At 36.3% G+C, this 11,252-nt stretch overlaps 1 protein-coding gene across 1 annotated transcript in view; it reads right to left on the reverse strand.

Annotated features, from left to right (window-relative positions):
• Nucleotides 1-596: 596 nt before the first annotated feature.
• Nucleotides 597-11,252, reverse strand: part of LOC107667582 (tankyrase-1-like) — a 31,309-nt gene continuing 20,653 nt past the window's right edge. The window contains exons 13-26 of the mRNA XM_016459288.1: nucleotides 9,114-9,285; nucleotides 8,915-8,994; nucleotides 8,566-8,711; nucleotides 8,319-8,484; nucleotides 7,663-7,851; nucleotides 6,337-6,574; nucleotides 5,822-5,901; nucleotides 5,613-5,733; nucleotides 5,429-5,526; nucleotides 5,265-5,339; nucleotides 4,963-5,068; nucleotides 2,382-2,568; nucleotides 2,120-2,276; nucleotides 597-1,004 (exon numbers count right to left, since the gene is read on the reverse strand). Coding sequence (XP_016314774.1) covers nucleotides 918-1,004; nucleotides 2,120-2,276; nucleotides 2,382-2,568; nucleotides 4,963-5,068; nucleotides 5,265-5,339; nucleotides 5,429-5,526; nucleotides 5,613-5,733; nucleotides 5,822-5,901; nucleotides 6,337-6,574; nucleotides 7,663-7,851; nucleotides 8,319-8,484; nucleotides 8,566-8,711; nucleotides 8,915-8,994; nucleotides 9,114-9,285 — 1,902 coding nt within the window. The 3' untranslated portion in view covers nucleotides 597-917. The remainder of the gene's footprint in view (nucleotides 1,005-2,119; nucleotides 2,277-2,381; nucleotides 2,569-4,962; nucleotides 5,069-5,264; nucleotides 5,340-5,428; nucleotides 5,527-5,612; nucleotides 5,734-5,821; nucleotides 5,902-6,336; nucleotides 6,575-7,662; nucleotides 7,852-8,318; nucleotides 8,485-8,565; nucleotides 8,712-8,914; nucleotides 8,995-9,113; nucleotides 9,286-11,252) is intronic.

Raw genomic sequence — 11,252 nt, forward strand, 5'->3', positions numbered from 1 at the left:
TTGGATTCTTGCTTTTTTTGAAAGAAATTAAAACTTTTATTCAGCAAGGATGTATTAAATTGATAAGAAGTGATAGCAAAGATTTATATTGTTAGAAAAGATTTATATTTTGAATAAATGCTGTTATTTTTAACATTTTATTCATCAAAGAATCCTGAAAAAAGTATCTGCGTTTCCAAAAAAATATTTTGTTACTGTTACACACTGTTGCCAACATTGATAATTCTAAAAATAAATCAGCATATTAGAATGATTTCTTAAGGATCATGTGACACTTTACACTGGAGTAATGGCTGCTGAAAATTCAGCTTTGCATCACAGAAATACATTAGATTTTAAAATCTCAAAATAGAAAAATTGTAATTCAGAATTTTTTTTTACTGTATTTTTGATCAACAAATTGCAGCCCGGGTGTGAATAAGAATCTTCTTTCAAAAATATTGAAAACTTTAAAACATTTAAATGGTAGCGTATTATATGCATCAACTATTATTTTTACTCCCCTTTGCAATTCCACCTTAAAATGCAGAGACTACATAATAAAGGCAATAACATTCCATATGAATAAACAATCAAAAGCAAGTCATATGAATGAGTCCTGTTCTGATGAGATTTATTTAAAAGAAATGAACAGACTCAAAACAAAACGAAAAAGTTCCATTAAAATACAACTCAAATAGCATCATTAAACACAGTCAGTTTTACATGTTTTCTTTATACTACCTGTACATTAGACTTCACAATTGCAACTATTTTCAAATAACTTAAGTAACTTGTTTTTAAAAGTGCAAATTCATAATTCATACATGGGAATTCCAAGACGTGGGTACATGGGAAAGTTCACATTTCCATTGTGCAACAAGAGAGTGAGAAACAATGAGTGAGTGAGTGAGTCAATGTAGAAACGCAGTGTCTGACTATGATTTCTGCTCTGCTTCTGTGGAGGACTGAGGCGTGCTTTCCGGCTTCACTATCTGATAGTTGATGAGATACTCTGGGTAGGCCTGGAAAACAACAACACACATTAACACAACACAGTCACACTAATTCATCACAGCCTGCAGTCTCTTTCATAAGGGTGCTGTGCATTGGACACAAACACTATCAGATGAGAACGAAACAAAACTTAAACTGAATTGAGCTGAATAATGACATGACTGTCTTCTGTAGAGCTTCTTCTTTATAGCTGAATCAAATTTGTTCATAACTGCCAAATTTTGTAACATCAACACTGTTATTGTACTGAAACAACATTGAACTGACATGAGTTGAATAATGACACCGTTATCTTTGTAGAGCTGCTTACATCTGAATTTAACTCATTTCATAATTCATGAACTCTGCATAGTTATTGAACCGAATCTGAATCAACACTGAACTGACTTGAGCTTAGATTGAGCTTATGATTTCTGCAATTCAGAAAAACGCAGACGGAATCCAGTCAAAAAAAAAAAAAAGAATTTACTGTATAACGTAGACTGTCACCGAAGTTGTTAAATGTGTTAAATTTAAGTTAAATTTGGATGAGAATTTTTCAGAATCCAAAAAAATAAAACATTTTGAGAAAAATAAAAAAGAATTTGGGAAAAAATAAAAATTATTTCATATAGCCCTAAGAATTAGATTTTTTGTTAAGTTTTTTTTTTTTTTAATTAATTGTTGTTCAATTGTATAAGCCTTTTGATTTCAATTTATTAGACATGCTTTTTGATTAATTTAACCATTACAACAGAATCCATAAAAAATAATAAAACAGAATTTGGGAAAAAATAATTTCACAGGGACCTAAAAAATATATATATATATATTTTTTTTTTTTTAAATAAACTGTAGTTAAATTAATGTATTTCAAATAAATTAGACATGCTTTTTGATTACTTTAATTTAACCATTTAAAATAAAATAAAAAAAACACTATTTTAGAGATATTTAGAGAGATTTCATGAAGTTTGCATCACTAATTCTGTTATTTTCCTGTTTATTACTGTGAAGCTGCTTTGAAACAATCTGCATTGTATAAAGTGCTTTATTAAATAAAGGCTGACCTGACTATAGCTGTAGCAGTGATGCTTTAAAACAGGATGCATTTTAAGAAGCAATTTTTCTTTTACAGCCGTACCTGTTCTCCGCGGTAGATCACGTACTCGGCGTAGGCCAGGCCGTTGACACTGGGACGGCCGATCACAGAATGATGTCCAGGGGGAGCGTGGGCCATCTTCATGGCGCTGAACTGCAGGAAGGACTTTCCCAGTGTCACACGGCAGAACAACATTTGCCTTTGGGAAATCAACACAGAGGAGAATATGAAAACCATCTAGTGCAATAACGCATAACGCACCGCTTATGTTTCATTTCTTATTGTATCAGGTGTGTTCATGTACCTGTGGCACAGGTAACAGGACCGGTCTTTGTGAGTGGGGCAGCCAGTGCCGCCTCCGATGCCATAGACATACTGGTTACTCTTAGAGGAATTCTCTGCAAAATATATGCCAGCTCCAAACATGCCACCGATATATGCATGACGCTCATCAAATCCTTTATGGATGATGGCATTTATGAACGGAGATCCTGAAAATAACAATGGCAAAAAAGGTTCAGGATTATGATAAATTTAACAAAAACTACAGTATGAACATAAAAAGCAATTCAGAGCTAAATATAGCAGCAATGGCACATTTTTAGCACATTTAATTGACAAAAAGTGTTGTTGTGTATTTCATTAATAAAACTTTAAAACTCGAGAAAATTGTAGCTCTCCAAAAAAATAAAAAAATTGTTCCTTGTACTGCAGGTGCGTAGAGCCAGTAGGATATTTGAAAATGAGCAAGAGTGCATTACGCACAAGAATGATTGAACACACAAGTGCCATTAGGAGACAGGATGATACATCTTCAATTTCTCGTCACTTTAAGTCTGCCAACCACTCTTTGTCTGGCATGAAGTTCCTGGGCATCGAGAGGATTCTACCTCATAGAAGAGGCGGAGATAGAGATAAGAAGTTGTTGCAAAAGGAGGCTTTCTGGATCTTTGAACTTAAATCTTTATTTCCTGAGGGTATGAATGAAGAACTAGAACTCTCGTTTTTTGTAAAAATTGGTATTGTCGTTATTGCTTTATCTTCTCTCTCTCCAGCTGTGTTAGTTGTATTTGTAATGTTTGGTCATTCTTTGAAGTTGTATACTTGTAAATTTCTGCTATATATGTGAATGATCAAACTTTCTTGGAATTCTGCTTGTGATTAATTGAGGTTTACCTGAGATAATTGAATTCAGCTGATTGTCTTTAATTGTTGACCTACTTAAAAAGGGTGACTGTTGTTTGTTAAGGGAGCACTGAAGATAGCAATGTGCTGAAACGTTTGCTTGCTTGCTCGTGTCCATTTTTTTAACTCACATGCACTTTGCACTTTTGCACACTGCAATTTATTAATTAAATAGATGTTTTTGTAGACTTTTTAGTCTTGAGTGGATCAGTGTGCGGTTAGCCACCCTCTTGCTCATTAATAAAACTTTGAACTTAAACTTGCAGATTAATTTGTATAGGCAGATGCTACAGTTTGTGGGAAGAAAACTAAAACTAACAGCTTACTAATACTAAATAATTAAGAAAAAAAGCATTTTAAGCATTCCTGGATCTTGAAAGTTCACCAAGACTGCGTTTTTTGATCAAAAATACAATAAAAACAGGAATATTATGAAAAAGTTGTATATTTGAATATGTATATTTGAATATATATATATATATATATATAAAATGTAATTTATTCCTGTGATCAAAGCTGAATTTTCGGCATCATTACTCCAGTCTTCAGTGTCACATGATCCTTCAGAAATCATTCTAATATGTTGGTAGCTCATGAGTCATGGACGTTAGCAAGACAAATTAACTATATTTGCCTTTTGGATAATTAGCTGTAAATTCGAGGCACAGGTAGCTTGGTCTTTAGTTCATCACCACTCACCTCCACACCAAGACGAGCACAACTGGAAAGGGAGGGAGGGCTTCACTTCTGTGGCTCTCTGCCTGTCAGTAGGCGCGTTTCCATTACCCTTCAAATTGCGCAAATTGAAAGTGCGAATTGAAAATACGCTTAATGGAAACGCGTCAATTTCGCAAAAACTCCCATATATCGCAAAAAACTTTTTACGGTCGCATGGGGTGGATTTTCAGGCAATGCGAAAAAGTGATAATTCGCAAAACTACAACGGAAACGTTTTTTTCAGCATTTACAGGTCACATGGCGTATGTAAAAAGTCATATGATCATTCTTCAATGTACTATAACCTCCAAGAAACACATCATACGTGGCCGCTCTCCAGTATAAGGGGCTTTCCTACCATTAATGCTTAGACAATTTACACTGCACACGTCTGCGGTGTAGTGTGGCTCTGATACAGTCACTGAAGCTGATTGCGGCCACTCAGTGCTTGTGTTTATGTTTTTATACAGTCTATGGTTTATTGCAGCCGCGCCACGCACGTTTCTGAAGCGGCTCTCTTTGCTGCTTCTGTAAAGATACACGCAAAAGCCTCCTTTGAATAAATATAGCCAAAATCCGTTGCCATGACTTATCGTGAGAGGCAAAAGGTTACGTTTTAGTCGCATAACATTGGTTAATGGAAACGCAGTCATTTCGCAATACTTTTTTATCGACATTTATAAAATATCGCCAAAGTTTTGCACAAATCTGTAATGGAAACGCGCCTAATGTTGAAAACAGTTGTGCTGCTTCATATTTTTGTAGAAACCATGATACATTTTTTTCAGGATTCTTTGATGAATATGAAGTTCAAAAGAATGGCATTTATTTGAAATGGAAATGCTTCGTAACTTTATAAATGTCTTTACTGCTATTTTTGATCAATTTAATGCATCTTTCTCAAATAAAAGTATGAATTTGACCTTTAATCTGTCTAGCATTTTTAAGAGAAGCATTTGCATTAGTGCCATTTCAGCACTTACCATGAAACAGCATTCGTTCATTGTGGTGGTTGTGATTCTCATCTCCGATCTCTTTCTGCCTGTGTGTGTATCGCTCTCTCAGTTTCTTATTCACCACCTTCTGGATCTGCATGACGATTTCAGTTAGATTTTGTTTAGAGCTGAACAGACATGCTAAAGATATCCATACAAATATGATGCTATAACATCTATCAAGACTACATATTATCATACAGTATGTTTTAAGTAAACCTTTTGGACCTCAATACCTATTTTAGAAGAGTTAAATATCACTAATGTTGTATGCATTTGGTGTGTTTTACCTTGAGAATATTGTATCGACTGAAAACGCCACCTGCGTTTCCTCCGTCCCTGTGCTCTCGAACTGTGCTTTGCATCTGTGACAAAAAAACAAACACTCATCACACACAGCCGAAGCAGATGGGTGTATGAAACAGCCCAGAGCTCCAAGCGTTCATGTTTGTACCTCTTCCTCAACAGACTGAAACTCTTTATCATCCACAGCCAGGTCGATCAAAACTGTGCCCTGATTGGTGCAGTGGAACGTCAGGTATGGGTTGGCACCTGTGTGTTACAGAGAACAGGATTCAAATGTAATGAAAATATACAGGAGCAGCATTTAGGAGCAGTTTTATGAGAGAGACATTCACCTTGCTGTCCTCCCAGCAGCCTCTCGATGCCTTTGATGAGCTTGTGACGGTGTCCGTAAGCATTGATGCCGATCTCCTTGAGTTCCTCGTGACCCATATCGGCCAACACGTCCAGAGTGATCTAATGGACACGGCATTAAAAACATGAAAACTTTAAACATTGTGCCAGAAGAAATCCAGAAGTTCAAAGATGTATAACATTTTCTCACCTGTTCTCTCTCGAAGATGTCCCTCAAATGTTCAAGCCCCAGACTCTTCAGGAATTGTGAAATGTTCATATCCAGGACAGCTACAAAGCAATACAATTTTAACAAATTAAGAATAACAAAAATATGCTGGACAAGATGACAACTGAAAAGAACATCACATTGAACAGTTGGAAAAAATGTAGTCTGTAGTCTGATTCCCAAACAAATGACTCGTATGAGGCTGTTCTTTAGTGAATCGATCAATGTAGCCTGATTCCTGAACAAATCACTCATAATGTTCTTCATAATGAATCAAAATCATTCACAGCAATCAGTATAGTGACAGTAAACAAATGACTCTTATGAGAATGTTCTTCTAAGTGAATCAAGGCCATACACCACAATCAGTGTAGTCTGATTCATAAACAAATGATTCTTATGAGCCGGTTCTTTTAAGAGAATCAAAGCCACACAGCGTGATCAAAGTAGCCCGATTCCTAAATAAATAACTCTGAGACGGTTCTTTTGTTTTTCACCATCTCCTTCCTTGCACTCAGTTCCGGAGGCCCCATCAGCAGGTCCCGTAGCCCCTCCACTGGCCCCGTCGCAGAGGGGCCCTGCCAGGTTATCGATGCTGGAGGCAGCGGAGAGGCAGGAGGGTGTGGAGGCGGGTGATATGAGAGCGGCGCTGAGCACGGTGGCCTGTGGTTTGAAACAGCTGGGCAGGGCATCAGGGGGCATCGCGTCCATCAGCAGCGCACGGATGTCATCAGCCTGTTAAACACAAATAGCAGATGAATGACAATGAACTTCATACTACAATCAACACAGAACCAATTTAACCAATAATATTACAGCCTAAGTTTCCACAATTCAATGCTCAATGGATATAATTAAATCGCTATATTTTTAAATTAATTATTTCAGAAACACGTCATATGCTGAAGTTAAAAGTACTGCAAAATAATTCATTTTCAGACTTTTTCAACATTTTCATTGCAATGCTATAAATTTTATCTTCTGAGATCAATCTCTTATTTTAGCCTACTGTATCAGAATTTCTAAGGCCTCTTAATTATCAACATGAAAAACCTGTTCTATATAATCTTATAGTTTATACTATCTTAGCAAGTAAAAAGCCCTTTAGTATAACTGTAAAAACAAACCCCCTTCAGGTTGTGATTCATGTCTTTTTGCTGTAAAATTTTCATTTTTATAAAGTAATTTAATACGAATATTTATAAAGTTGATTATCCATACATCATTTTTTAGAAAAATCATATCAGACTTTTAAGGAATATTTATTTATCCATCTCTCAATAATCATTGCATTGCATTACGTTTTGTCTCATAAAAAAAAACTAAAAAAAAACTACAGAGCTTTAATCACACTTTAATTTTACTAAGACATATTATTGGGAGATATAGAGTGATGAATGACATTTATATGCTTTTTATGTAAGTAGTCTGTTATACTTTCATAAAAATCTCATTGATTTACATCACAAGCTATCAGAAATTTAATCTTACTTTCTGGCCATATAAAGATCAGCATCTGCATCAAATTACATATTTTTGCTCCGTTTGAGCCTCTGAATAAAACCGAGGCGTTTTTTCCTCCTCAATTTTCTCACTATATCATGCTATATAAGCCATAAAAGCCTGATGTTTCAAATACTCAACAAAAAGCACATGCACAAACTTTAATATTTTGTCTAAAGGCTCAAACTTAAAAAAAAAAAAAAAAAAACTATTAAATTATTAAAATTATTTTACTATTATTTCATATGTCAGGATTCAATTTAAGTAAGCTTCTATCTTTTCTTAACTACAGTGTTATCAGCTGCTGTGGTGCTGTTTACCGTGGCCAGGTCCAGAGCCGTCTGTCCCTCCTGGTTCTTCATGGTGGGGTCAGCACCGTGTGCCAGCAGCAGTGCACACAACTGTGTGCGGCCCTTCTGCGCAGCTTCATGCAGCGGTGTGAACGCCCACTTATCTGTCGCATTCACGCATGTGTTAAACTTGATCAGGAGGGCGGCGATATCCACATGCTGGACAGAACGAGAGAAGGCAATTACAGAAGCATTATTAATGACAAAATATGAAGTAGTCTGAATATGAACTGTTTTCAACATTGATAATGAACAGCAATGTTTCTTGAGCAGCAAATCAGCATATTAGAAAGATTTCTGAAGGATCATGTGACACTGAAAACTGGAGTAATGACAAATATGTAATTTATAATATATTAAAATTTGTAATATATTTAATATATATTTAATATATTTTTTTCTCAAAAAATAATTTTTATGAATTCCAAAAAGTTTAACTTTTTACTTTTGGATTTCAGCCCAATGTATCTAAAATTCTAAATTTTGGTGCAGTAATAAACGATCAGTGCATAATTATAACTCGTTATAACACTAAACATCATTAATATTATATAAAATTCCCACACAATCATGACATTCATAATTATCCCAACATGTGCATGATTTCTCCATCTGAAGTATCGAACCTTGAGCAGTAGTTTGCAGATCTCATATTTGCCCTTGGCTGCAGCCTCATGTAGTGGTGTGAACTTCCAAAGGTCCGCCACGTTCACAGACGCTCCATGTCTCACCAGCAACTCTGTCACCTCGTAGTGACCGTATGAACACGCGTTGTGCAAAGGAACCAGACCACTGATAAAGAGAAAGAAAGAGAACAAGTGCAAGTCAGATAATGCTCAATGGTAGTCACCCTAATTGAGATGATGACCGCACCCTTTATCTTTAGCGTGCACGTCGGCCCCATGATGCAACAGGTATTCCACGACGGCCACACGGTTGTACCCTGCAGCAAAATGCAGCGGGGTGGAGTGACGGCCCTCCAGATCACGACAGTTCACGTTCTGAGGGGAGCACAGTTGCTACGGAAGACACACAAACAAATTGCCATCAAATAAATAAATATTTATTGATTTCCTGATTGATTTTAAATCTTTAGAACAGATTAAGTCCCTTTTAATGTATCTTATCATCATTAAATGTCCTATTTTGTCACACTGCAAAAGTGAAACAGATTTGGACCACGTTGACTTTAAACTCGCTAAACTCTGAAACTGTTATTTACCTTGATTGTGTCAAGGTCACCGGCTTTAGCAGACTCGAGAAAGCGGTAATCCACGTCTGAATTACGAGGAGGAATGCTCTCTGGAGAAATAAATGCAGATAAATTCAGGACATCGTGTTGTTAGGATAAATGGACAGTTAATTCTTTAACCATACTGTAATAAGACTCAAGAGTAATAGATGTAAAACTGTAATGGTACCATTGACTATTTGCTGTATGGCTTCATTGCCCATCTGTGACGCAGTGAAGCCCTGCAGTGAAATGATTGATGGGTCAGCACCGTAACTTAGCAATAGTCTGCAAGTCTGGATGTGACCGGCGAGGGCCGCCCTGTGCAGGGCTGTCTGTCCCAGTGTGTCCACAGCATTCACCTAAACACACACGCAAAGGTTTATTCTAAAGAGAACTTAGGGTTTAGTAAGAAGATCAAGAATATGAAGCCGAACAACTGTTTTCAACATTGATAATAAGGAATGTTTCTTGAGCAGCAAATCAGCATATTAAAATGATTTCTGAAGGATAGGGCTGTCGCGATAACCGCAATATCGCAATACCGCGCTATTGACGAGCAAACCGCAGCAACCGCGATTTTTGCGTGTTTTATTTTTTCGTAAGGTTATATGCCCTTCTCGTTTTACACTTCATGCATGTGGACTGAATATTAAACAAGTTAGTAATGATAACATAATGTGTACCATTCTGATTTGTACAGAGGCTCCGTAGATTTGCACTTAACAAGCCTAAACAGACAGTGAATGAGAGAGAGATCGACTGAGCACGTGCGATTACTTGCGTCATGTCACTTAATGTTAAAACTGCTGCTGGTCTGTCCTCCAGGCCGAGTCATATATATTTGTGAAAATAGGTTGTCATGTCCAAAAAAAGCAAAATCTTTTTCTTAGCATCGACACATAGCTGGTCAGCTGAGCCTTCTAAAGTGGCGCTCAAAGTTAAAATGATTTCAACAGCGTGTTTCATTACGTCTCTTTGAATGAATGAATCAGCGTTTTTGAGCGTGTAGTTGAATGACAGTCCCTTTCCACCACCTTGTGGCGCAACACTGTAACTGCACTAACTGAAAATTCAGCTTTGCATCACAGGAATAAATTACATTTTAAATATACATACATAGAAAACAGTTATTTTAAGTTGTAATTCTATTTCATAATATTATTGTATTTTGATCAAATAAATGCAGGTTTGGTGAGCATAAGAGACCTTTCAGAAATATAAAAAAAAAATCTTACCAACCCCAAACCTTTGAACAGCAGTGTATAATTCTCTGGAATCCCTTCTGATTTGTAATGTTCTATTTTACAAAACCCATCCTTCACAGATAAAGTCATTTATCCAGACTAAGACCTTTAACCTTGCAGCATTCCCTGTCCTCTCACCCCATATGAAGCAGCGTTATGCAGAGGGATCAGTCCTCCTTTATCCTGAGCGTTCACATCTGCTCCGTGCTCCAGGAGATACTCGGCCACCTCCAGGTTATTGTAACCAGCTGATCAAAAACAAATGAATTCATCATTAAACCACCAGACAGATGTGATGAACGTGGATTGAATGATGAATGTGGGAATATGGCTTATGGTACGTTACCTGCAAGGTGTAGTGGTGTGGAGTTCCTGCCCTGTGTGTCTCTGCAGTTGATATTCTCAGGGCTGCAGAGTTTCTGCACGCGGGCCAAACAGCCCTTCTTGGCGGCATCCAGCAGGGCGGCGTCTCCACGCAGAAGGTCCTGGATGTCCGTGTCTCCATCCTTCACCATGTCCAGAGCAGTGTTGCCATCACGGTTCTTCTTAGACGGGTCTGCGCCGTGCTAAAGAGAGATTAGAGATGTTACCACAAAAGGGCTGTGTTACACTCTTAATAATAATCATCATTAATCCTACATTAATTACATTTAAGACTGCAAAAATTAGATTCAGGAATACATTGTTTTGGGCTAAACATTGATGCTAAAGTCACAATTTCTCCTTTAACATGAACTTACAGAGAGAGAGAAAAAAATAGCTTGTAAAGTAGCACGTAAAATGACGCAGGATTAACTGGATTTAATTTAACTTATTGTTAAATAATCTTTAAAATAAATTAAAATTTAAATAATTGAATCTTATTTATGTTATTTTTAGGTCATGGTTTGTTTGTTTGTTTGTTTTATTATATTAATATGAATAATAATAATACATTTAAAATAATATTTATAGATATTTAAAAATTCATATAAAAATATTATAATATTTAAAGAATTTATATATTCCAAAATTTTCACTTTAGGATTTTGGCCCAATGTATCTAGAATTTCAGACAAGAATTTTAATTTTGAAAAAATAAA

Source organism: Sinocyclocheilus anshuiensis, unplaced genomic scaffold, assembly GCF_001515605.1.
Source record: "Sinocyclocheilus anshuiensis isolate Anshui unplaced genomic scaffold, SAMN03320099.WGS_v1.1 scaffold373, whole genome shotgun sequence".
Taxonomy (NCBI): domain Eukaryota; kingdom Metazoa; phylum Chordata; class Actinopteri; order Cypriniformes; family Cyprinidae; genus Sinocyclocheilus; species Sinocyclocheilus anshuiensis.